Here is a 24,609-nt window from a genome sequence, read left to right on the forward strand (position 1 = left end):
TTTAGATTATAAACAGAAAACAAGACGAACAAAGTATTCCATAAATCACACAGATTTAATTCTTTTCGGTTTTTATATAATATCAACTTGATTGAAGACATTCTTAAAAGATATGGGTTGAAAAGATATTGTTTAACTCTTATGATAAAAAATAAACTTTTATTCGTTGTACATTTATTATTTATTAGATCGTCTAGCATGATTAACAATGTAAATTGTATGTTAAGTTCAATTAGTCTACTAGATATTGCAATTGTTCAAAGAGGTATTAGATGATTGATAACACAGGTGGTTTAGGGTTTAGGATTTAGGATTTGTGAATTAATTGAGAAGTTTTATCACAACATATATCAGAAACAACACATGTTTTAGATTCTATGTATTAAGTACTGCATGTATAGAAACATTGTGATGTAATCCAAAATGGGTTTTGGATGGATGAGAATTAATAAGCAACATAAATGTGAGAGTTGCACCAAATGAAATGGAGAATTGGTAAAGAATTGAAGTGATTTTGGTGTTGAAATTAGGGAGAGGTTTGGCCAACTCTATAGGGTTTCATTAAGCTTCTAGGCTCTCTAGCAAAAGGGGGATTTAGGGAGAATGAGGTCTGAATTTTCATTCAAATGATTACAAATCTGAATACAAGAGATATGAGACATTTGTTTATAGGTGAAAAGGATGAAAGTAGCTTGCTCCTTAAACTACCATAACTCTAGTTAAACAAGCTTAACCATGGTGAGTTTTAGTAGCTTAACTAGGTGTTGTCCAAGTCCTTTTAAGATGTTTTAGGAACCCTAGCATGCATAACAAGTAGGGGTTTACCGAGTGTCTTTGATTTTATTTACAACCTACTCTAGAAATGGTCTAGAAATACAAGACTTGAACAAAACTATTCTACTTTTTACAATTTTATACCGACTAAGACAATTATTCATGTTGTACACTTTTTTGTTCTTAGTCCTATGTATGGTGACTTGGAACTTGTGGATAGTCCTCCGTACATTGATTAAATTATTCAAGATACATGAAGACATTGCAATTGGTTTTTGTTATCATGAAAAGCTTTTCCAAATGTTAAAAAAATTACAATAATGAATTTATTGTACAATGTGATATGTGATAGACGATCTAACTGATTATACTATGTAATTGGTGAAAGACAGTCTAATCCCTTAAAATAGTTTTGTGAATCTCTTTAATTTTTTTTATCAGTGCAATACATTTTTATATTTCATAATGAACATAAAGGAGGGATATGGTACATGTTGTAGGAGGAGTGAGAAGCTTTTTGTTCCACATATGAAAAAAATTACAACAATAAACTCATTATACAATGTGATATGTAATAAACAATTTAACTGATTATATGGAAGAATGAGTGAAATATTGTCTAATACCTTAAAATAAATTTCGAAATACTTTTAATATTTTATTTTTATTTTAAAAGGAAGTTGTATATATGATAATGAGCATAGAGGTTACAATAAGATGGATGAAAGACTTTCTAATACCTTTTAAGTATTTTTTTAAAATCCTTTTAATAAATTTTATCATCACTAAAATGCAATTTTATATATGATAACAAGCATAAAGGAATGATGTGGTAGATGTTGTAAGGTCAACTTAAATAATTTCGTTGCATATACTAAAAATTATAATAATAAATTCATTATACAGTTAGACACTCTAAGTGGATTATACATTGTGATATGTGATAGACTGTGTAATCCCTTTAAATAGTTTTCTGAATCATTTTAATTTTTTTTTATCATTACAATACATTTGTATATATTAATGAGCATGAATGGGTGATATGGTAAAACTCTAGTGTTTGTGAGAAGTTTTCCATTCCATATATTAAAAAAAATCACAACAATGAAGTGATTATACAATGTGATATGTGAACGACCAACTTTACATATTTTTAAAATTAAAAATTAAGTCAATTAATTTTAAAATATTAAGAGTAAAACTGAATTTAATAAAGAGAGTATACATGATATATGTGAATAAGAGTATAGTGTCAATACAATAAAAATGAATAAAAATTAATTTTAAGGACCAAAATAAATAGTTACTATTTGGTTAAATTAGAGATCATTTTATAAATTAAAAAAAAATATTGATATTTAAAGTAGTTTATAGTATTAATAAAATTTTATAAAATAGTTTTTAAATTGGTATTTAACCATTAGATATCAAGATTTTAATTACCTACTATTTTATATTTTAAATTAATCTTTATTAATTTTTTAAAGACTAATTTAGAATCTAAAATATTTAATAAAAAAACTATTTTAATAATTATAATATTTTTTTTTTATCGTGATAAAAAGATAAACACACGCGCATGTTAGTCACATGTCTCATGTGTTTTAAATAGTGTATATACGTAGAGAATACACTATTAATATTTTTATTTTACTCTTAGTTATTTTATAATATAGTAATTACATTCAAATATTTATAATTAACTTACATAAATATTTACTAAAAAAATATATTTATTAAATTTAAAACTAATATAATAATATATAAAAAGGATTCTCCAATATATATAGCAATATATGTTACAATGTATAATAATATTTACAAATTTATCATATATTAATTAAAAATTATTATAAATTTATAATATAATAATATTAATTAAAGAATTGTTATAAAATTATAATATAATAATATTATATAAAAAAATATTTTAAAAAAATCCACTGGTATTAATAAAAAGCATACCTAGCTACACTTAAAAGAAAGTATGAAAACTATTTTTTTTTCTCCACTATGTGTCTCCTAAGTTGATAAAATGGGCTTCCAAAATTAAGTTGAGACTGCTTCTTCCTGCACCTCCATACGTTCTTATGACACCTCCGTACTTTATGTGAAAATATATTTTTGTCCTTCATTAAGAAAATATATTTTAGATAGATTAAAAAAAACTTTTGAATTATGTAATCCGAAACACACTTTTTAAAAAGTACATTACAGATTACATAATCTAGAAGTTATTCATGGATTCAGAAAAAAAACTTATGAATTATGTAATATGAAATGTATTTATTTCTCTAAATTCAGGAAAAGCTTATGAATTATGTAATCTATAATATATTTTTTTTAAAAAAAACTTATGGATTCTACCAATCCAGAAAAGGTTCCCATATCATAAATTGACTTTTGAACAGTAATAAAAATATATTTTTTTCTTAAAAAAATACGTTCTGAATTACATAATCCAAACTATAAATTTTCATTATGAATAGACTAATCCAAAATATTTTACTAGATTCAGAAAGAAGTTCTGAAATTCAGAAGGTGCACAAACATTTTAACTAATTATGGATTATGTAATCACGATATTAGATAATCTGAAATATACAAAAACACACATCCATAAGCAAACCTTCAAACATTTTAAGTTTTATATAAAAAAATATTTTTAGAATTATAAACTTATAAAGATGCTACAAGGACATATGAAGTTGCAGAAAGAAACAACATTGAGTTGGAGGCAATTTCTCCCTCCACCATATCAATTTCAGCATGAACCCAATCAGCTCTAAAAAATAACAAAATTACCTAACCCAATCAACTCTAGAAAATGACAAAAATACCCCTCATAAATGATGAAAATAATCTTACACAAAAATGGGAAAAATTATTTTTGAAACTTTTATCTGAAATATTTTGGATTTCAATTTTCGAAACATATTTTTGAATTCTGAAATTTTTTATCCAAAATGTATTTTTAGTTGTGTTCATAATTTTTTTTCAGCATGTATTTTGTTATTTCTCAATTATAATTATTATTTTGGATTTTTTAATTTGGAATAAGGATAGTTTTGGAAATTTAAAAAATCGATATGGTGGAGGTTAAAATTGATATGGTGCAGGAAGAATTTGCCTGAGTTGGAATGTACTACGAGCCAATTGACAAAGGGATGAACATATTTGGGCTTTTGCTCCCGCACATCCATCATTAGACTGTTTCTTCCTACACCTCCACATATTCTTCTGTCACTCTCATACAAAATGTAAAAATACTTTTTTATTCTTCTTGTGTCACCCCCATAGAATAGCTTCCGGATTATGTAATCCGCACAGATATCTGAAAAAAGATTTTTGGATTATATAATCCGAAAGCTAAAAAATACTTTCAGATTACATAATCCGAAAACTAATCATGCATAAAAAAAAAGGCTTACAGATTATGTAATCTGAAAGCTAATTGCCAATTTGAGAAAAGATTTTTAAATTATGTAATCCAAAATATTACATAGAAGTATTTTTAGAAATATGAAAATTTATGGAGATAAGAGAAGAATATATGAAGGTGCATAGTAAAGAGCCCCATCATTGTTACCTATACACCTCTATACTAACAACAAAAGAATAAAAATATAATGTTGAGAAAAGTATTTTATATCTTCTATAGAAAGTTTGTTCAGAAAAGTATTCAAGAAAATATCTATTTTGAAAAATTTATTCTGAAAAATTCATTCCAAAAAGTTTATTCTTAAAAGTTCATCGTGAAAAACATCTCATATATTTCAAAAAACTTATTCTAAAAATTTTGTTATGAAAAAAATTATTGTAGAAAACATGTAATATATTCTGAAATCATGTTCTAACAATAAAATTTGATTAAATAAATCATGTTTTGAAAATTCTAGGAAACTTCCTCCACAAAATTTATAGAACAAGCAAGTAGTCTAGAAGTTAGCATTAAAAGAGTAAAATAATCATTTAAAAAATGATTAAGGGGTACAAAAACTTAAAAGCCTCATATTTGATGCACTACTATGGATTAGATTAAACCTTTAAAAAATTATAATTTAAATTAAATTAAAGATACTTTTTACAATTTACAGATCAAATTATTTTATGAAATAATAATTATATTAAAAATAAAGTAATATTTTTTTTAAAACACGCATAAATATATTATAATTGATATTTATTATGTATGAAAATGTTATATCTAACAATTAAATTTAAATCTAATATTGTAATTTAAAATTTTAAATATATATATTTTCTTATTTAAATTTTTTAATTTTAACTCTCAATTTTTATTAAAAATATCAAATGGTCAACTCGACTTAGAATCTAATTATATTAAAAAAATCACAAGTTTTGTTTAAAAATGATTTGTGTCGGCAGATATAAACTTAGAGTTAATATGTGAGATACGATCCGAAGAGGTCAACTTGAGCCGTTTGATAGATCTAAAAATACATTTTAAATTCAATTTTTTTTAAATTGCATAAAATAAAAATATGAATTTTTGCATGTATAAAATAAAAATTTATTTCTAATTTATAGACTGCGTAATTTAAAAATATATTATTTATTTATTGATCATGTAATTTAAAATATATTTTTAAACTTTTAAAGTAATAATATTAATAATAATTTATTTTAAAACATTGAAATTTTAAAATGATTTGTAATAACTTTAAGTTTTTAATAACGTATTTATTTTATTGTATTAAAAAATCTGAAGTATCAATAGTAACAAGATTGACAACTTTTATTTTATATACAATTTAATGGTCCTATTATAATAATATAATATTATTAGTTTCCTTAATTTAAATAATCCAATCTTTATTCTTGTATAAAGAAAATTGGTAGCTGTCTAGTGTTATTTTTTAGTTATAAAACTTGATCTTTCAGTAAATAAAATTAATTAATTAATTAATTTATATAATAAAATAAATAATTGAATAATTTTTCTTTATTTTAAAATATTAATTTTTAAATAATAGTTATATAATTTTTTAATACTATTTTTACAAAATTATATATATATATATATTTAAATTATAATATTTTTAATAAATTATTTATTTATAATAATAATAATAATAATAATAAAATTATATATTTTTTAATATAATAAAACTGTGAATACACCTAGTTATTGTATTTATACTATGATGTTGATTTTTGATGATTTGTGTCCATGAAAATATCTAGAACAAGAGTTGAGTTGACAATGCAGTTCTTGGAGTCGCTGCTAGTATCTTTGTAGTTACCATTTGGTTGTTTCATTCTCTGAGTTTGCAGCATCTTAACATGTCAGCAGCATCCTTTGGCTACGACGTGTTCCTCAGCTTCAGAGGCTCTGATACTCGCTACGGTTTCACTGGCAATCTCTACAAAGCTCTTTCTGACAAGGGAATCCATGTCTTCTTTGACGATGAGGAGCTTCAACGAGGGGATGAAATTGGAGAAGCACTTATTACTGCCATTAAACACTCTAGGATGGCCATTGTTGTCTTCTCCAAGAACTATGCTTCTTCTTCCTTTTGCTTAGATGAACTTCTCAAAATCATTGACTGTGTTAAGGCAAAGGGTCGCTTCATTTTGCCCATTTTCTACGACGTCCACCCTTCTCATGTTCGACGCCAGTCTGGGAGTTATGCAGAAGCTTTGGCCATGCACGAGCAAAGGTTCACACGCAGCAACCAAAACCTCAACTTTAACATGGAAAAGTTGCAAAAATGGAAGATGGCTCTTAACCAAGCAGCTAATGTGTCTGGCAAGCATTACAAACTTGGGTATGCTACCCCTCTCCTCAGACAATCATGTGTGTCCATCCGACCAATATCTATGTGACATTTCATGTTGCAGAGAGATTGGTCGGAACCATGATCATAGGATGGTCTCACTCATGTTTTACATATTATTTCATTTTGAGTAAATAGTCTATGTATTGACAAAGATTTTTACACCATGAAATTACAGATAATTGGCACCTGGATGAGTTTTATAAGATGAGATTTGTACGCACTTATAATGTTTTTATCCATAATCAATGTGGGATCTCCAACATATCCTTAATGCTGAAACTTCCAACTTGTGACTGAGACTATGGGTGGTCAGATTGCAATCCGACCGTGGGTGACCTGATAGTAGGTGACAGGTGTGAGGAGTGTTGGAGATCCCACTTCAATTAGAGATAAAAACATTGCATAATATATGGATGCAAATTTAACCTTTTAAGTCGGTTTTATAACATTGAGTTAGACTTAAATTCAATTCTTAATAATGGATATGATTATTTTAGCATGTCTTCACAAAAACTTTTTGGTTGGACAGAAGTGAATATGAACATGAGTTTATAGCAAAGATAGTTAAAGAGGTCTCCAACAAGATAAATCGCAGACCTTTGCATGTTGCGGATTACCCCGTTGGGATGGAGCATCGAGTGCAAAAAGTAAAGTCACTTCTTCAATTTGGATCTGATATTGGAGTCCACATTGTGGGGATTCATGGAATAGGTGGAATGGGGAAGAGCACGCTTGCTCGAGCAGTTTACAATTCAATTTCAGATCAATTTGAAGGCTTATGTTTTCTTGATGGTGTTAGAGAAAATGCTGTTAAACACGGGTTAGTACATCTCCAAGAGATGCTTCTTTCTGAAATAGTTGGAGAGAAGGATATTAAGATAGGAAGTGTTAGTAAAGGGATTTCAATAATAAAGCATAGGCTCCACCGAAAGAAGGTTCTTTTGATTCTTGACGATGTTGACAAACTAGAACAAGTTCGAGCAACTGTTGGAGAGCGTGATTGGTTTGGTTGTGGCAGTAGAGTCATCATAACTACTAGAGACAAACATTTGCTTCATGGGGTTGATGGAAAATATGAGGTAGAGGATTTGAATGAGGAAGAAGCACTTGAATTGCTTAGTTGGAATGCTTTTAAAGATGACAAAGTTGATCCAAGTTACAAGGACATTTCAAACCAAGCAGTGGCTTATGCTTCTGGTCTTCCACTAGCCTTGGAAGTAATAGGTTCCTTGTTGTTCGGGAAAGGCACAAGAGAATGGGAATCTGCATTAGATCAGTTCAAAAAGATCCCTAACAAAAGGATCCAAGACATACTTAAGGTAAGCTATAATGCTTTAGAGGAAAATCAACAGAGAATTTTTCTAGACATCGCTTGCTGCTTGAAAGGATATGAATTGCAAGAGGTTGAAGATATACTTGGTGCTCATCATGGTGTTTGCATGAAATATGGCATAGGAGTGTTGGTGGATAAATCTCTCATAAAAATTAAGAATGGCTGTGTGACACTTCATGAATTGATAGAGGTTATGGGGAAGGAAATTGATCGCCAAGAGTCACCCAAAGAGCTTGGGAAACACAGGAGGTTATGGTTCCATAAAGATATAATTCAAGTTTTTGCAGAAAATTCAGTAAGACTGACATGGATGGCTTGTTCTTAGATTTGTGACCTTGATTTGTTTCTTTGGCTATTTGTATGTATACTCACATAACTGCTGTGTTTTTTGTGCCTTTTGTTCTAACAGGGGACTAGTGAGATTGAAATCATTTGTTTGGATTTCCCCTTATTTGAAGAAGATGAAGAAGTATTTGTAGAATGGGATGGAGAGGCCTTCAAGAAGATGGAAAACCTCAAAACACTAATTATAAGAAACTCTCATTTTTCAAAAGGTCCAACATATCTTCCAAATAGTTTAAGAGTATTAGAATGGTGGACATATCCATTACATGATTTACCAACTGATTTTCATCCCAACAAACTTGCCATATGCAAATTACCCAGAAGTTGCTTTACATCACTTGAGTTAGCTACCATATCAAAGGCAAGTGTAGTGAGTTCATTTCCATGATCATTCGAAGATTATTCAGTTGGTTCTTATTTGTTTTCCCTTCTTCTTTTGCAGAAGTTCATGAATCTGACAGTTTTAAATTTTGATGGGAGTGAATGTTTGACGAAAATACCTGACATATCCACTCTCCAGAATTTAGAAAAACTGACATTTGAGTGTTGTGAGAATTTAGAAGCAATTCATGATTCTGTGGGTTTTCTTGATAAACTTAAAGTCTTGAGTGCTTTTGGTTGCAGCAAGCTTACGAGTTTTCCACCCATCAAGTTGATCTCTCTTGAACAACTTGATCTTTCATCTTGTTCTAGTCTTGAGAGTTTTCCAGAAATATTAGGAAAGATGGAAAATATAACACAGCTAGAGTTGAAGAATACTCCCTTGAAAGAATTCCCATCTTCATTTAGAAATCTTGTTCGACTTCAAGACTTGGTGCTGGTTGACTGTGGAAATGTTCAGTTGCCGAGTAGCATTGTTATGTTGCCAGAACTGGCTGAGATTTTCGCCCTGGGATGTAAAGGGTGGCTGTTGCCAAAACAAGACGAGAATGATGAAGAAAAAGTAAGCTTTGTGTCTTCAAATGTAAAATGTCTCTGTCTCTCAGGCTGCAATCTACTAGATGAATACTTTCCCATGGTTTTAGCATGGTTTGGTAATGTGAAAGAGTTAGAGCTATCGAGCAATAACTTCACATTTCTTCCTGAATGCATCAAAGAATGTCGCTCGTTAACATTACTTAATTTGGATAACTGTGAGCATCTTAAAGAAATTAGAGGGATTCCACCAAATTTAGAATATTTCTCTGCTGGAAATTGCCAATCCTTGAGTTTCTCTTGTTCAGCCATGCTATTGGACCAGGTTGTTTTTAACTGTATCTTCTCTATAGTTGATGTACTTAATGTTGCTAAACTTATGCAATATATATATGACTATCCATTTGTTTTCATAATTGATAATGTACTTAATATTGCTAAACTTCTGCAATATTTATGACTATACTTTTTGATTTGATAATTGATAATATACTTGATTTTGCTAAACTTATGTATTTATGGCTGCTCTTTTTTCTTTGATAATGTACTTAATGCTGCTAAACTTGTGCATTATTTATGACTATACTTTTTTGATTTGATCATTGATTATGTACTTAAAATTGCTAAACTGATGAATAATTTATGATTATCAGGAACTGCATGAAGCTGGAAACACCATGTTTTGTTTGCCAGGATCTAGGATCCCAGAATGGTTAGAGCAACAAAGTATAGGTCCATCATTATGTTTCTGGTTTCGTGAGAAGTTTCCTGTCATGGATCTCTGTTTTGTTCTTGGGCCAATGGGTAAGGACTCAATTTTGTTTAGACCAATCATGACCATCAATGGCAACACAATGGAGATTCAGTCCTTAACTGATAAGAGGTTTTGTTTCGACTTCCCAGCATTAGATTATCATATACTTATCATTGGTACAAAGTACATGAAGCTTGGAGATAATCTGGATAAATCACTCTCAGAAAATGAATGGAATCATGTGGTTGTTTCCATTGCTCTTGATTTTGAGCCAACCCCAGAAGAGATTTTTGTCAAGCAAACTGCACTCCATGTAATCAAACCAGAAAGTAGCATGGATGATATCCAATTCACTGATCCTTGTAACCAACCATCCTTCAAAGAGAAGCAAACATTGGTTGACACTGTTGATTGTCACAGACAATTTATGCAGCAGCAAACCACTTTGGTTCCATTGAAACCACATGTGAGACAAGGCAGAAAGTTATTTTCATTGATTCCACCAGAAGCATGCAAAAATAACGTGAATTGGGATTCATTTTCACCTGGAACAAGAAGCATTGCCAGTGTCCAGGGTATTGAATTCACTTTGTCACATCCTCACTTTCAATAATAGTATTTTAAATCATGGCACACGGATTAAGAAATATTCAACTGCTATAAATTTAGTCATACACACTCAACTTTTCAACTACTTCTGTGTTTCTTAATTCAGTGTGAATGAAACTGTATTGATTATTGACATGCTGTGTTTGTACTTCTTTATTGTTTTTTGAATCTGCTAGAAGATGAATCAGGAAAAAAAATATCTTATTATTTTTAACAGTTGATTTGATCAGTATTTTGACTTACTAACTTGAAACAAATTATTCAAATTTATTATCCCAGCAGAATATGGAACTGCATCACAGAAATTACGTTTGGACATGGGAGCTTTGCAATTTGTTCAGCAGCGGAAAAGATTGGCTATTTTGGGTTTGTTGCAAGAACGACGCACGGCTTCATTGGATTTACTGCAACGTAGGGGCAGAGAATTTCTTTCATTGCTTTCTCCTCCATCATTGGAGTTGATGGTCTCATGGCAGAGGAGATGCATCACCACTGTCCAAGGTAATTTGTGTTAGTAATTTATGTTAGTAATTTATTCGTTACTGATGTTTGAAGATCCCACATCGATATGAGTGCAAATCTCACCTTACGTTATAAGGTTGAATTAGGTTTAAATTCACCTCAACATAGTATCAGAGTCATTTAGAGCCTGGTTTGAAATTCACTTCATAACTACTGACAAAATGATCTCTCGTGTTTGATTGAGAAAAATATTGGAGATCCTATATCGATTAGAGATTAAGACATTTAATAGTTTATAAGTGGGTGTAAATCTCATTTATAAGTCGGTTTTATGAAATTAAGTTAAACTTAAAGTCTACTTCTTAATTGTCAGCTCTTTTAGCGTTCATTACATTATCTGCCTAAAATGGTTTCTGATTTCCAGGTTTGCAGGAGCAACATTTACCTTCCAGCACTGAACAAAACTTTGAAGGCTCTAATGGCATCAATGAAGCCAAAGTGAAGGAAGTGGTAAAATGCAGCAACCATTATGGAAATGACAATGAGAGAAACCCATTAGTAGAGCAGCTACCAATGACAAAGGTTAGTGTAAATTTATGGCATTTCAAAGTGATTTATTAATCTCTACTTAATCTAATTCACAGTTACTTTATCAATCAAAGAAAAAGTTTGTGAAGATGAAGTTTGCACTTTACTAGTTTCAAATAAGAATACTCACAATATATTTTACTATTTATAAAACATTTACAACTATGGTCTCATAATAAAATTATCACATCACCTTCATTTGCTTCAGCTTAAACTGTCTGAGAAACACTGATAGCAGACATGAAACAACATATATTAATAATGTAACATTTTGAATGAAATAGGATGATGATGTTCATAACAAGAGATACCAACATGTCTGGAAAATGGCTTGGGATCCAATGGAATTAGAACATCTTGTACATATCCAGAAGATCAATTTGTCTCAAAGATGAACACTCTGTAATTTTATTGACAAGAGTTCCATGTGATGTGATCTGAATCTACCAATTCTTCTGTGTTATAAATAATCCTGTTATTAGTTGCATTACATTTATTTTTCTTTCCTGTTTTATATATTGTATATATTTTAATTCATCCAATATTTTTTTTTTATATACTTTGCTTCCAATATAATTTTACTTATTCATATGTTCAATTTTGTAATACATAAATTAAATTTCAATTTTCATATTAAGTTTCATTTAATTTCCTATTCTTCATCTCAAATGTTGATAGCAATAACTTTTTTAATTACTGTCATTATTATTTGCACTAAATAATACACCAGTTAAAATATATTCAATTTTTTTTAAATCCAAGCTTTGTATAAAAAAAGTTTAATTCATTTTTAAATATGTTATAAATTTAAGTATTTTTAATAAATCTCCATTATTTTTTGGATTAAATATATTTAATACTAAATTTAATTGTATCTTTAATCAAACTTTAGAATTTTGGTAATGTATAAATGATTGGAATGTTTTTATGTATAAAATTAATTTAATTTGAGGTTTCACCTTATCATCAGTTAAAGTATGTAAACAATGATAAAACAACAACGAATTTTATCGATCAAAACAATTACGAATTTTATAAGAAAAAATAATAATTTTTTTATAAAAAAACTAATAATTAAAATTTATTCTAACGTATTATAATCAATTTTTTTATTATAATAAAGGGATAAAAAAATATATTTAACTCTTAATTTCTTTATAAAATATTTATTTATTTATTTATTTTTAAGCAGTTACAACTTGCAACTGTTGCCAATTTTCGAATTTCTCGTTTCGTTCCATTTGATTTCACGTTCGTGTTTTGAGGCTCTGTTTCATCCACTGATTATTCGCCGCAATGCAGGTACTCCTGTATTTTTCTTCGTTAATTTGATTTTCTGATTCAAACGGTTCGTTTTGGTCATCGTTACACGTACGCTGCCAATTTCTGAGGCAAAATCGAATTCCAGAAGAGCTCATTGCAATGGAATTGGAGGAAGCGCATAACAATTTCCTCGCCATAAGACTGTTATATAGACTTCTCGAAGATAATAGCATCGCCTTGCAGAATTCGAATTCAAAGCATGTATGTCACTTCCTTTTTACTTGCATTGCATTTTCCATGTTTGTTGGGTCGGTGTAGATGTTGGTGTATATCTGATTAGTTAGATTCTGCTAATTCTACTTAGAAATTGTTGCAAGTGTATCACATATAGTGTAAGTGATCAAAAAGTAAGAAACTTAACAACAATGCTAGCGTAAAATCTTCGAAAATATTTCGGTTACTTGAAGATTTTCAGAGTGGGGATCTCAACGATAACCACTGTAAAGGTCCCAGAGCTAGAGAAAATAAGAGAACAGAATTTGAATGTCTGATTGAGTTTCAGAAATTGGAAGAAACTCTTACCGGAACAAAGACAAAGATAAAAAAGAATATGAATTTAAGTAAAATATCCTCTCTGTAAAAACCTTTTTCATACTGTAATTTTTTTTTGTAACTATTTCTCCGCGAGTCTCGAGATATTCTTATGAATTTTAATCCTTTGAACCAGTTAAGAGGTTTATAATAAATAAATTACACCGTAATAAAATATTAGACTTTTGTATCGATTATTTTAATGATTATACATATTTAAAGTGCATGAAATTAAACTCAAACTATTTACTTAAAGGAAACAAATATTATCGTATTGGAAACATAAACGACTAGGAGTATTACCGACTTCAGTTGATAGCTTTGTTCCCAATTTAACGTGACTAGTTAGGAATCTGAAAGAATTGTGTTTTTTTCGTTCTTGCTGTTGTTTTTTATCGTATTATTACTAACTACTTAGAGACATCTGAGTGTTTATTGAGTGGTAGCTCTTTTGATGTGTAATTTCGTTTTGTTTGTGGCAGTTGGTTGAGTGGGCACGAGCTTTATTGAAAAGTTTGCTGGATGTTGCTGTTGAAAGTGTTTTTGAGACTCATTTAAAGGTTCATATATATGATTCACCATTCTCCAATGGAACCCTTCTTTTTAGGAGTAAAAAGTTGTAAATGAGAGATGTCATGATTCTTTTCTATCTTTTCTTCTATTTTTTACCTTAATGAGAGGAATAAAATGAACTTTTGTGGTAATGCTTCACATTCTAGCACCTACTGAACTTTAGGCAGTATAAAGAATATGATTTCTTTTACTAAAGCTATCCTTTGAATAAAAAAATATTTCTCCAGTGGCAGGAGTCAAATTCTCTAGTGGTAGCCAACATTTCTCAAAGCTCAGTCAAATATCCTACTTGTAGTAAAATGACTTCAGAGAAGGATGAACAGCCTCAGTTGAAATTAATTTCAAAGAAACAACTGCCAGAGCTGTCAAAGTTTAGTATCTCTGATGATGGAGGAACAAAATGTAAAACACTATGCAGTATAGGTGAGGAAAGTAGTACGATGCAACAGAATGCAGTGATGGCAACAGATGTGTCTAATGACAATGACAGTTCGCCAAACACAGGGAGTAGTCATAGCAAACAACAGCAAAATGATGTAAACCCTTTATATGGTGATGGTGAGCACGCAAAAGAATCGTTACGAATGTTTGATGCAGAAGATGATTGGCAAAATGAAGAGAATAATGTATTATTGATGAATAGAAACCATGAAGCCCAAAGAAACTCTAATGCTGACGGACAGGTTGAACATCTGGATCAGAAGGGAGATTTCTCTGATGATTTGGTTAGTGCAATCAAAAGAATCGAGTCTCGGATTTTAGCTTTCCAAATTTGTTCCAATGTGATGGATTCCACTAAGAACAGTGCAAGTCATCTTACTACACATGAAGCAGCAGATTCAGACGGTCCCGTAATACAGAGAAACAATGGGGTTTCAGGAAGTCAGATGAGTAGTGGAAAGTCCCTCTTGAAAGGACATAGGTTGATGAATCAGAAAACATTTAAACCAAGTTGTAAGGATGAAAATTGGATTTCTACAAGTGCATTTGAGGAATCCTTTTTTGCAGGAAAGGAACCACTGAGTCAAAATCAGACGACAAATCAGAACCATCGGCTGCATAATAGTGCAGAGTCTGCAAAGAATATTGATGTAGAGTGCTTGAGCAGTCATAAAAGAATTCAAAATTCAGAACAAAACATAGCTATGATAGATAGTGTTAAGCCATTGAATAAGTTAGTCAGGGGTGATGACTATTTTGGGAGTCGAGCTAGTAAGGGTATTCAAGGTTTGAGGGTCCCTTTGACTCAAGACCATGATAGTAAGAAGCATTCCATGTTAGTGAGTAAAACAAACAGGGTAATCTTGGCAAGAAAAAATCCAGTGGCATGGTCTAAGACTGATCAGAATCCAAAGGAAATGAGTCCTAAATCTTCCTATACACAGAAGTCAGCTGGATCCAACTCCATTATTGCAAGGAGAGCAAAACCACCACCTCATCAGATGGGAATGAAACCAACCCTATTGGATCAGAGATCCAGTGAGATTAAGGTAAATTCCCATAAACACATAGACAGAAGAAGGACTCTTAACAGTAGTCATCTTGAACCACGGAAGACAAGGGTTCTACAACAACATCATGAACGGGAGGAGTCAAGCTCAAGCTCTAACTCTGACTGTGACTCTTCTAGCTGGAGTTCTCAGCAAGACAGTGACAATAGTAGTAGTAACAGTGACTCTGAGAACTATTCCTTATCAGATGGAATACAAAGTCCCTCGTCAGGAAATATGGTGGATGCTGCATATGAGGGCAGTTCAGAGGAAACAAACAATTCATATCTTGAGATGGATGATGACTACCCTTCTCCTAGATTAGGAAGTTTCAAATCTTATAAACATCACTATGAAATGTATCCTAAGGAAACAACTGGAAGACTAAGGAGGCTGAGAAATAAGTTGGGACTAATCTTTCACCACCACCATCATCACCATCATCATCATGATAATCATGGTAACACTCATTCTAGAGAAGGTCATGAACCTACTACGTGGAATCACTTGCGGAATGTCTTCCACCATAAAGACAAGCATGGAGTGCGAACAAAAAAGGTTGAAAAGACAAAGGGAAGAGCTGCTGCAAAAGTGTTGTCTCGGAGAAACCAAGTTGGGCAGTTTCATAGACTTGCAGAAGGGGTCCTGGGGCACATCCAACATTCAAAGAAACCAAAGCCTTCCAAACTTGATATTGTGAAACGGTCAGGGAATAAGCCACATGGACATAATCAGAAGAAGTTGCGTTGGTTGCAAATCCTTCGGAAACAACAGGGAGTGAAGATGAAAAACAAAGGCAGAGTAAAAGTGGGGTTTATGAGCCAAAACTCACTAAAGAATTATTGAGTTTGGTTTGCCCGTAAGAATTTCTCACCTCACCTCAAAGCTATATCCTCTGATTCTCTTCTATTTTGGCTCTGTTGAAAGGGCGCTTTGTGATGCAGCATTTTTCTAGTAATGGCATGGTGATACAGGATTTTTTAAGTGCATCGTAATCCTGGATTTTATTATCATGTATGCAATACTGGATATGTTTGTTTGTTATTCTAGGTGCTCAAAGGAGGATCTTGCATTCTTTGTTTATTTGAATTTTTTGTTATGATAGTTATAACTATAGGTCTTGAGTACGTTTAGAACTGACTTTAGATATTAACTTAGCATTCTACAAAAAATAGATTGAGTATTTGAAGTTGTTTACATGTTTCTCTAAATCAGCGTTTAGTATTACATATTTCACTCAATATTCTACAATCTCGTTCTAGGTATCAATATCAACTTCAACACCATTCCTTCCAAGTTCATTTAATTGGTGATAGGATCGGTTGCTAATTTATTTTCTTATGGTCAATAAAGAATAGTGCAACAAAAAGTATTTTTTCTTTAGCTGCCACAATTATGTTCTGGTTTTCCAAATTGCAACCAAGTTGTGATTTGAAAGGTTTGAAAGATTTGAAAGATAAACAATTGTGTAATTCTTTAATTTGGTTAATTCTCTTATGACATTGTTAGGTACCCTACTTTCTTAGGGTGTCAACTGTGACCTCTTAGTCTTTTGGAAAGATTGATATATGTATGTATCCAGATGCTTGTTTATATATAATAATTTTGAGGACTATCTGTACCATCTGTTACTTGTAGACTGAGTTTCATTGTTTGCCAAGGCACTAGAAGCAGAAAACAAAGGGATCACAAATTATGGAACTATGGAACTTTTGTACACTGTTCATAAATTCAATTGGGAACTCCTAAGAATTTATTTAATATAAAAAATATATATTTACTAGTTTATTTATAACATACATGAAGTTAACATAATGCTCTTAATAACAATATTCAATATTTCCACCACTTCATAATAGAGAAAACTAGGTATAAATAAGATTAAACTGCATACATGACTAAATTATATATAAATTTTTAAAAATATAAGCTCTTAATGTAAAACCAATTCAAAAGAAGTTCATTTCTTGAAATAAAATTGAGTGTAAGAAAATAATACTATTATGGGTAAAAATTAGACAACAATTATATTTAATTTTAAATCTGTTAACTTACTCTTGAATTTTGCAAGTTTATACTTAGGTTGAATTTTGCTTCAAAACTCTTTCTATATTTGGCTGAAATTTTTGTTTTAACCACAAAGTGTTCTGCAGTTGAGAAATTATTTTTTTTACTATATGATCAAGGGCAAAAATTCCAATCCCATATCATCACTGTTATTATTGAATTAAATTTTACGATATAAACAATAAGATGAATGATAAACTAATTTTACTTTGGATTCTTTAATTATTTTCTGGATTAAATTTTAGTTATAAGAGTTTGAGTATGAAATAAATTATGATGAAAAATAATAATTTAGGTTAAATGTGTTTAGGATCTTCATGTTAGTTATTGCTTCTCATGATAAATAACTTTTAACAAAATTTTCATTGATCACTATAATTTATCACAAAATATAAAAAAATAAGTCTTTTAAACCCAATACATTATGTTTATGTACTTACATGTACAAAAAAAGACATCAATATGTATTAATTAATCATTAAGTTTGACTAGATTCTCTATGTTTAAATAAAACATAAACAGGTGGTTCAGCTCCATAACTAATGCTTAATTTCTTTTATCAGTAATTAATATTATAAATATTATTTGTATTATTTTAAACAAATATTAATATTTTATATGTCATTACAATAAATGATATTGACACACAGATAAAAGATTATTAAAAAATAAAATTTTGATTTTAAATTACAAGCAGAAATGCATAAAATTTTTTCTTAAACATTGAAAGTACATAAAATTAAAAAATAAATAAAACTAACAAATAACTAACAAATGTACATTTTATACCATGATAACTTTAACAATGTCTTCTAAAATAAATATTCATGCAATGAAATAATCTTCAAATTGGAAATAATGGTTATATAAAATTTTACTAAACATAGATAAGGTAAAATATAACTCTGTGAAACAAATCCAAATATAAAATTATAAATAAAGTCTATTTAAATTAAAAATCATAACAATAAAAAAACAAAACAACTTTGTTTTAATTACACAGAAAACAAAACCTATGGAAATAAATACATTAAGTCAAATGTTCAACAAAACCCTTTATCTAGTCCCTTCTCAAATCCTCGGGCCCATGGACTCGGCCAGAATCGGTAACCGTATAGCCCGGCCCGGGCCCAAGCCCGAAACCTACATACCTGAGTTTCTGCTTTTCGTCTCTTGCCTCCGTTGGATACAGTTTCTGTCTCTTTCAGCTGCTACGGCCTCTGAACTTCCATTGACGTTTGCAAAAACCTTCAACAGGCTTCCTCTCACAGCACAACCCAAGTAACACTACAAACCCCCTTTTCATCAATTCTTATTGTAACCATGATTGTGGTTTTTCAATTTTTAACCTTTTGTTTTTGCCGCGAGCTTCCTTTCAATTTCAATTCTAAGAAGCAAAATTGACGTCACTTTTATTTGATATGGGCTTCATGTTTTATTGTTTAATTTCAATTGTTAGAGGATGTAATAGAGGACTACTGAATTTTTGTTCGTGGTTGAGATCTGTGAAACTTGAATTTGAAAAGTTATAAAAAAAGTTGAATATTTGGTATTGTTGGAATTTGGAGTGGAGAAATTGGGTTTATGTTGAAGAAATTCAGAAGAAAAAGTAGAGAAAAAGATTGAAAAGGTTTATTGTTTGAATTATAATAGTCAATGAAGAGATTGACTGTTATTTAAAGAACATTATTAATGACAGAATATAATTCGCTTGATAACAAACCAAATTGGCAAAAAACCATCTATGTATTGTAGCTGTTCCTTAAGGTGTAATAATATGCATATTTTTCTTGAGTTGGAGATCATGGCAAGTGATAAACTAATAGGGATTGAGCATGCAAAAGGGATCAGTCCCTCACAACTTGACCAGCCAAGTATGTTTTACCATATCTCCAAGTAAGATTGTTTCTGAAGAAGGATATATGTGGGAAACCTAAAAAAATTGGAGACATATATTTCAACTCTGGTCTAAATGGTGGTGCATTTGATGCAAAGCATGCAAGTTGTTGTTTGCTAATGTGTAACTATGGGAAACATGTTTGGTGGTTGGTTTATAGTCTGAGTTTTCTTGCAGAAGGTCTTCTTTACTTTTCTTGTTTTGTTTACCAGCAAAACTTTTGCTTTCAATACTTGGACTTTCTGTTCGTAGAGTCCAGCACATTGTGTTATGTATCTTATTTAGGATAATTGAGCTATTAGTCATATCTTGCTAATTCTTTGGTGTTGAATTGCATATCTGAGTTGCACTTGTAACTTTATGAATTTATGGAATTGATCATATGAATGAAAGAAATCTTATTTCAGCTATACCTTATTGCTTATTTTCAAAGAGCTGAGCAGGTGAGTTTGTTTTACTTTAATATAAAGATTGCAGTGTTGAAGGCTTGTTTGTTGTTATTGATGTATAGTAGATGCCAGAGTTCAGGCGTTTGTGAACCCATTTTTATTTGTGTGAGCAACCTTATTTGAATTCAACAAAATTATGAATTGCTTTGCTAAGTTAAGTTCATATTTATTTAACAGGAGAAAATGGCACATGAGAATACAACAGGCATTGAGATAGATTATGAATACGATGATTGCAATAGTTCCAAGCGCCCAAAAATGACTTCTAAAGTATGGGAAGAAATGCAGCGAATTCAAACCACTGAAGGTAGTAAAGTTCTGTGCAGACACTGTGGAAAACTGTTGCAAGATAACTGTGGGACTTCTCATTTAAAGCGTCATTTAATGATATGCCCTAAGCGTCCTAAACGTCTGGATGTTATTACTCAAGATTCAATTACATGTTTTAGAGGTCCCAGTAGTGCTAGAGGTAAGCATTATCTTTGTTCCCCCAAATTGATGTTATCTCCAACTCCAATTTTATTTACTTATATAGTTGATCAATTTCCACTATAATATTCTGTGGTAGATGGACCCAAACAAAAATCTGATCAATTAATGGTTGAAAATGTTTTAAAATTTAGCTAGGACATGACATCTAAATGGTTATATTTTTCAAGTTTTTATTGTAACAATAGTTGATCATCTGCACATGAGTTGTTTAAGCTGTTTTCTGCCTTAAGTCACTAATAATGATGAACCGATGCATCATGTGGTAGCTATAATAGAGTAAGAGATTGATTTAGACAACATTTACTATTAGCTTCAATGCTAGATTTGCTATAATCTGTGGCAGCAGCTTGAGAAACTTGATTTCCTGTCCCGTGTTTTTAATTACATTTAGCATTTCTTCCAATTGAAATGTGGCCATACATGATTTTACCATTTGTTCATAGAAAACACATCTGGATTAAATTTCATTATCACTGCTATATTTTTTCTTATTTTGTAGAATCTGGATTAAACACGGTGCTTATGGTTCGTCCGTTAAAGGTTGAGCCTGAATCACAAGTCCCATACCTTTTTCAGACTTCAAATAATCGAGTTCCAACCATTGCATCCACTGAAAATGCTCCCAGTCCCATTCAAGAGCTACATGCAAAAACTAGTTCCCCTCTTATGCTGCCTACCATTGAATCTCCCAAGAATCAGGGGGATATCACTCTGGATGACGTAGAAATGAAAGCATTTTATGCTTCTCTTGATGCTGAGACCTCGGTTATGTCTCCTTCCCAAGATACCACAGTCGTTACTGAATTATCCAACATCACACCCTGTGAAGAGACTAAGAAAGCATTGAAAACTCTGCAAGACCTTCTTTCCAAAGACTTCACTGATCTACTGCATACTGGACAATCTGGTACCATAAAATCCACCATAGAATATCTTTCCAAGTTGTCTGCAGATGATGGAATCTCGGCAGAAATGAGGTTGTTGATATTAGAAGTTTCTAGAGAATTCACTCGCAGGAGTTGTGACTACAACGAGGCTAATAGGAAAATAGAATCTGCCAGCACCAACATCTTGAAAGCAGATAAACTCGAAGAAAATCTTGAAGCTAACAAGAAAGAGTTCAAGGAGGTTTCGTCCTTAGAGAATGAATTAAGCAACCAGTTATCATGTTTGGAGAAAAGGAAGAAAGAGCTAGAAGAGCAAATAAATGCAATTAAAGCTAACATCTCTGTTTTTCAATCAGCCAAGGTAACAAGTACAAAGAGAAAAAGAGAAGCTTTTGAAGAAGCAAAGATTCTTAAAGCTCAAAGAGATGAGTTGAGGGAACAAGTGCCTCACTTGAAAAATGAGTTGGAAGTGGCCAAGAAAAACCAAACACATATTCGAGCTGAATGGTCAAAGCTTGGAGAAAAATTTAGCAAAAGCTTGAATGGGATGCATCATGAGGAGAACTTGGATGGTAAATCCATGCAAGAAAATTCCGTTTAACAAACTGAGTTTCGATGTCAATACCTTCTTACAACTCCATGATGAGCTAAAAAATAAGCTCTGATATTCGTATACATCGGGTGAAAAATGAAACACTTTTACCATTGATTTTAATTTCATGATAACAAAGCACATTATTATTTTGTTAGATGAAGTATTTGTCCAAGGCCTTCTAATTCAGAATATATTATCTAATTGAAAATGTGAAATATCGAGTAGTTGATTATAACATGGTTTTAGTTTGCTCTGAGCAACATTTATGTTTGTGTTATTTGTAAAATGGAGATTTAACTATTTTCTCTAATTATATAAATATTTTTATTTCTGTATTTAAAATTTATTTATTTTAATTTCTATGTACCATTTTAAAAAGATTGAAAACGGTATATACAGAAATTTTTAAAATGAATGAATTTTAAGCATATAAACTAAAGATAAAGTTTCTTCTTCTAAAAATTGTTAAAATGAATATTTTAACTTTATATTGTGGACATTGAGATTTATTATGTTATTTATTAAAAAAATTATTTGGTTTTCTATAAGGAGAAACTAGTAAAAAATTTAAGCATTGTTTAACCCAAGCTGTAGAACTGGGTTTGTGAACTTTAAACGCTGTATCCATATTAAGACATCTGATTAAAGCAAGAGTTAAGAATGGATCCTCACCACCAAAGTTTTCTGTGACTGCTATTTCTACTTTCTTCGTTTAAAGACTCCACATGCTATTAATATTATAACTTAGTTTTTTAAGCTTTCGAAGCCCTTTTAGTCTCACTAACCAGAGTCACAATATAATAGTCTCACAATTTAATAATAATAATAGTTAAAAGTCATCAAATCTTATAAAAAAAAGTAACATAGTATATAAAATATGTTGAAGTTCAGTAACTTGCAGCAGGAGCATGTGATTGCAGTAGTGATTGCCTCAATTTGCAGCACTAAATCATGAAGAGAAGACAAAGAATTAATGAATTTGCAGTATAGTTGGTGAAAATGGAAACATTTCTATTTATGGTGTTTTTCTTTCTCTTTGTGAATCAACCTACACATCTACAAGTAAAAAACAATAGGGGCATTAGTATCTTCATCTTGGCTACAAATTTGGAGAAGTGTTTTGTCAAAGAACTTTTGAATGCAATGGCTTGTGAAATTGCATAAGATGGTTTGTAACTACTGTGAATCAAAAGAACACTTGTGATTAGTAAATATCTGAAAAAGAACATTTTGGTAAAGGCAATTGTCGAATCACTCGTGGTTCTGTTCCTTTATTATATTCTCCAAAATCAAAGTTAGCACCACGCTCGTGTCCCTCGTGCCAAATATAATATTAAGTAATAAGTGAGAACAGAAGAATTGTATTATTTGATGTGAAAAGCGATTACATTTATTTTCATAGTTATCCACAGCAATTTTGTACTACAGTCTCCTAACTTTCATATTTTTACATCATAATTTATTCAATCTATATTCCTCGTGCTGCTTAACCCAAATTTTCTACACCACAACAACCTCTTTCACTTGCCAAAATGCAGCACTATATAATGATGCATAATGAGAATGTAACACACAAGACACAGACACAGACAATACTTGGTTTTAATCCGAGAAAATGAAGGTTGCCATGTTTCTTCAGTCTCTCCCTCTATGTTTTTCCCTTCTCTTGGCCTTCAACACACAGCCACTTCTAGCTGCTGAGCCTGAGCCAGTGGTGGATAAGCAAGGGGAACCTTTGGTGCCAGGAGTGGGGTACTATGTGTGGCCACTTTGGGCTGATGAAGGAGGCCTCACACTAGGCCAAACAAGGAACAAGACATGCCCTCTTGATGTTATCCGTGACCCTTCTTTTATTGGCTCACCAGTGGCATTCTCGGCAGAAGGGCTTGACCACATTCCAACTCTCACTGATCTCACCATTGACTTCCCTGTGGTCACAGCCTGCAACCAGCCTACAGTGTGGAAGCTCAGCAAGGAAGGGTCAGGGTTCTGGTTTGTGAGCACCAGTGGGAACCCTCAGGATATCACAAGCAAGTTCAAGATTGAGAGGCTTGAAGGGGATCACGCCTATGAGATCTACAGCTTCAAGTTCTGCCCCAGTAGGCCTGGTGTACTGTGTGCTCCTGTGGGAACCTTTCAAGATTCTGATGGAACCAAAGTCATGGCTGTTGGGGATAACATTGACCCCTACTATGTCAGGTTCCAGAAGTTTTCCTTGAAGGACCAAGAGAAGAAACCCTTCAGCATTGTGTAGTTTGGTAGCTCTATGAGCTGTGTAGTTATAGGGGGTTGTGACTTTGAATAATCAATAAGAGTGTAGTAGGGAACTGGATTTTTGGTGTGGCAGCAGAAAGAATCATCAGAAGTTTTTATTTCTTGGTTCTCATGGCACAGATCAGAAACAGTACTTGCATCTGTTTTATGATTTTCCACCAATATGTTTTTCTTTTCAAATGAAATGAAATGAAATTTAGTTTCTTTGCTCATACCAACTGTTTCATGTTTCTGTGCTTCAGAGTTTCTTTACACATATTTCCTGTTCTGCCTGCACTTCTATGAATGAAGGGAAAAGTGGTAACATGGCTAAACATACAGAATATGACTTCCTATAAGTATTCTTAAGAGAAAAAACATATAAAATAATTTTTCATTAAGCTTACATTTAAAGAAAAGTTGCATACATTATCACTGAATCAGTTTTTAACCAACAAATTAACATGT

The 24,609-nt window shown here is 31.3% G+C and overlaps 4 protein-coding genes across 12 annotated transcripts; all 4 read left to right on the forward strand.

The window, feature by feature from the left end:
* The first annotated feature begins 5,957 nt into the window (after positions 1 to 5,957).
* LOC137837815 (TMV resistance protein N) lies at positions 5,958 to 13,024 on the forward strand. Of its 9 annotated transcripts, none has more exons than XM_068646960.2 (9): positions 5,958 to 6,566; positions 7,108 to 8,206; positions 8,321 to 8,617; positions 8,699 to 9,199; positions 9,825 to 9,975; positions 10,075 to 10,500; positions 10,817 to 11,035; positions 11,421 to 11,578; positions 11,869 to 12,097. In XM_068646960.2, the coding sequence occupies exons 1-9, from the start codon at positions 6,082 to 6,084 to the stop codon at positions 11,977 to 11,979; spliced, it is 3,447 nt and encodes a 1,148-aa protein (XP_068503061.2). In that variant the 5' UTR covers positions 5,958 to 6,081; the 3' UTR covers positions 11,980 to 12,097. The 9 variants fall into 9 exon arrangements, with proteins under 9 accessions (XP_068503061.2, XP_068503055.2, XP_068503056.2 ...); XM_068646955.2 differs by having other exon boundaries at positions 5,963 to 6,566; positions 8,699 to 9,496; positions 10,814 to 11,035; XM_068646956.2 differs by having other exon boundaries at positions 5,963 to 6,566; positions 8,699 to 9,496.
* Positions 12,974 to 16,626, forward strand: KPL (kokopelli). The gene is made up of 3 exons (XM_068646965.2): positions 12,974 to 13,108; positions 13,921 to 13,998; positions 14,239 to 16,626. The coding sequence occupies exons 1-3, from the start codon at positions 13,007 to 13,009 to the stop codon at positions 16,345 to 16,347; spliced, it is 2,289 nt and encodes a 762-aa protein (XP_068503066.1). The 5' UTR covers positions 12,974 to 13,006; the 3' UTR covers positions 16,348 to 16,626.
* A 1,965-nt stretch (positions 16,627 to 18,591) lies between these two features.
* On the forward strand, positions 18,592 to 22,042 carry LOC137837819 (uncharacterized). The gene is made up of 3 exons (XM_068646966.1): positions 18,592 to 18,849; positions 20,092 to 20,383; positions 20,906 to 22,042. Exons 2-3 carry the CDS (start codon positions 20,098 to 20,100, stop codon positions 21,892 to 21,894), a joined length of 1,275 nt encoding a protein of 424 aa, XP_068503067.1. The 5' UTR covers positions 18,592 to 18,849; positions 20,092 to 20,097; the 3' UTR covers positions 21,895 to 22,042.
* Positions 22,043 to 23,492: 1,450 nt separating this feature from the next.
* Positions 23,493 to 24,374, forward strand: LOC137837823 (kunitz-type elastase inhibitor BrEI). The gene has a single exon (XM_068646971.2). The coding sequence runs from the start codon at positions 23,504 to 23,506 to the stop codon at positions 24,140 to 24,142; it is 639 nt and encodes a 212-aa protein (XP_068503072.1). The 5' UTR covers positions 23,493 to 23,503; the 3' UTR covers positions 24,143 to 24,374.
* The last annotated feature ends 235 nt before the right edge of the window (positions 24,375 to 24,609 follow it).

This window comes from Phaseolus vulgaris, chromosome 4 (assembly GCF_051622355.1).
Source record: "Phaseolus vulgaris cultivar YP4 chromosome 4, ASM5162235v1, whole genome shotgun sequence".
Classification (NCBI taxonomy): Eukaryota; Viridiplantae; Streptophyta; class Magnoliopsida; order Fabales; family Fabaceae; genus Phaseolus; species Phaseolus vulgaris.

Coding starts and splice junctions, on each gene's coding strand:
- LOC137837815 (XM_068646952.2), top strand. CDS start 6,082: ATGTCAGCAGCATCCTTTGGCTACGACGTGTTCCTCAGCTTCAGAGGC. Junction 9,497..9,824: donor CAGCCATGCTATTGGACCAG/GTTGTTTTTAAC, acceptor TATGATTATCAG/GAACTGCATGAAGCTGGAAA. Junction 11,036..11,420: donor ATGCATCACCACTGTCCAAG/GTAATTTGTGTT, acceptor TCTGATTTCCAG/GTTTGCAGGAGCAACATTTA.
- KPL (XM_068646965.2), top strand. CDS start 13,007: ATGGAATTGGAGGAAGCGCATAACAATTTCCTCGCCATAAGACTGTTA. Junction 13,109..13,920: donor AGAATTCGAATTCAAAGCAT/GTATGTCACTTC, acceptor TGTTTGTGGCAG/TTGGTTGAGTGGGCACGAGC. Junction 13,999..14,238: donor TTTTTGAGACTCATTTAAAG/GTTCATATATAT, acceptor ATATTTCTCCAG/TGGCAGGAGTCAAATTCTCT.
- LOC137837819 (XM_068646966.1), top strand. CDS start 20,098: ATGGCACATGAGAATACAACAGGCATTGAGATAGATTATGAATACGAT. Junction 20,384..20,905: donor AGGTCCCAGTAGTGCTAGAG/GTAAGCATTATC, acceptor CTTATTTTGTAG/AATCTGGATTAAACACGGTG.
- LOC137837823 (XM_068646971.2), top strand. CDS start 23,504: ATGAAGGTTGCCATGTTTCTTCAGTCTCTCCCTCTATGTTTTTCCCTT.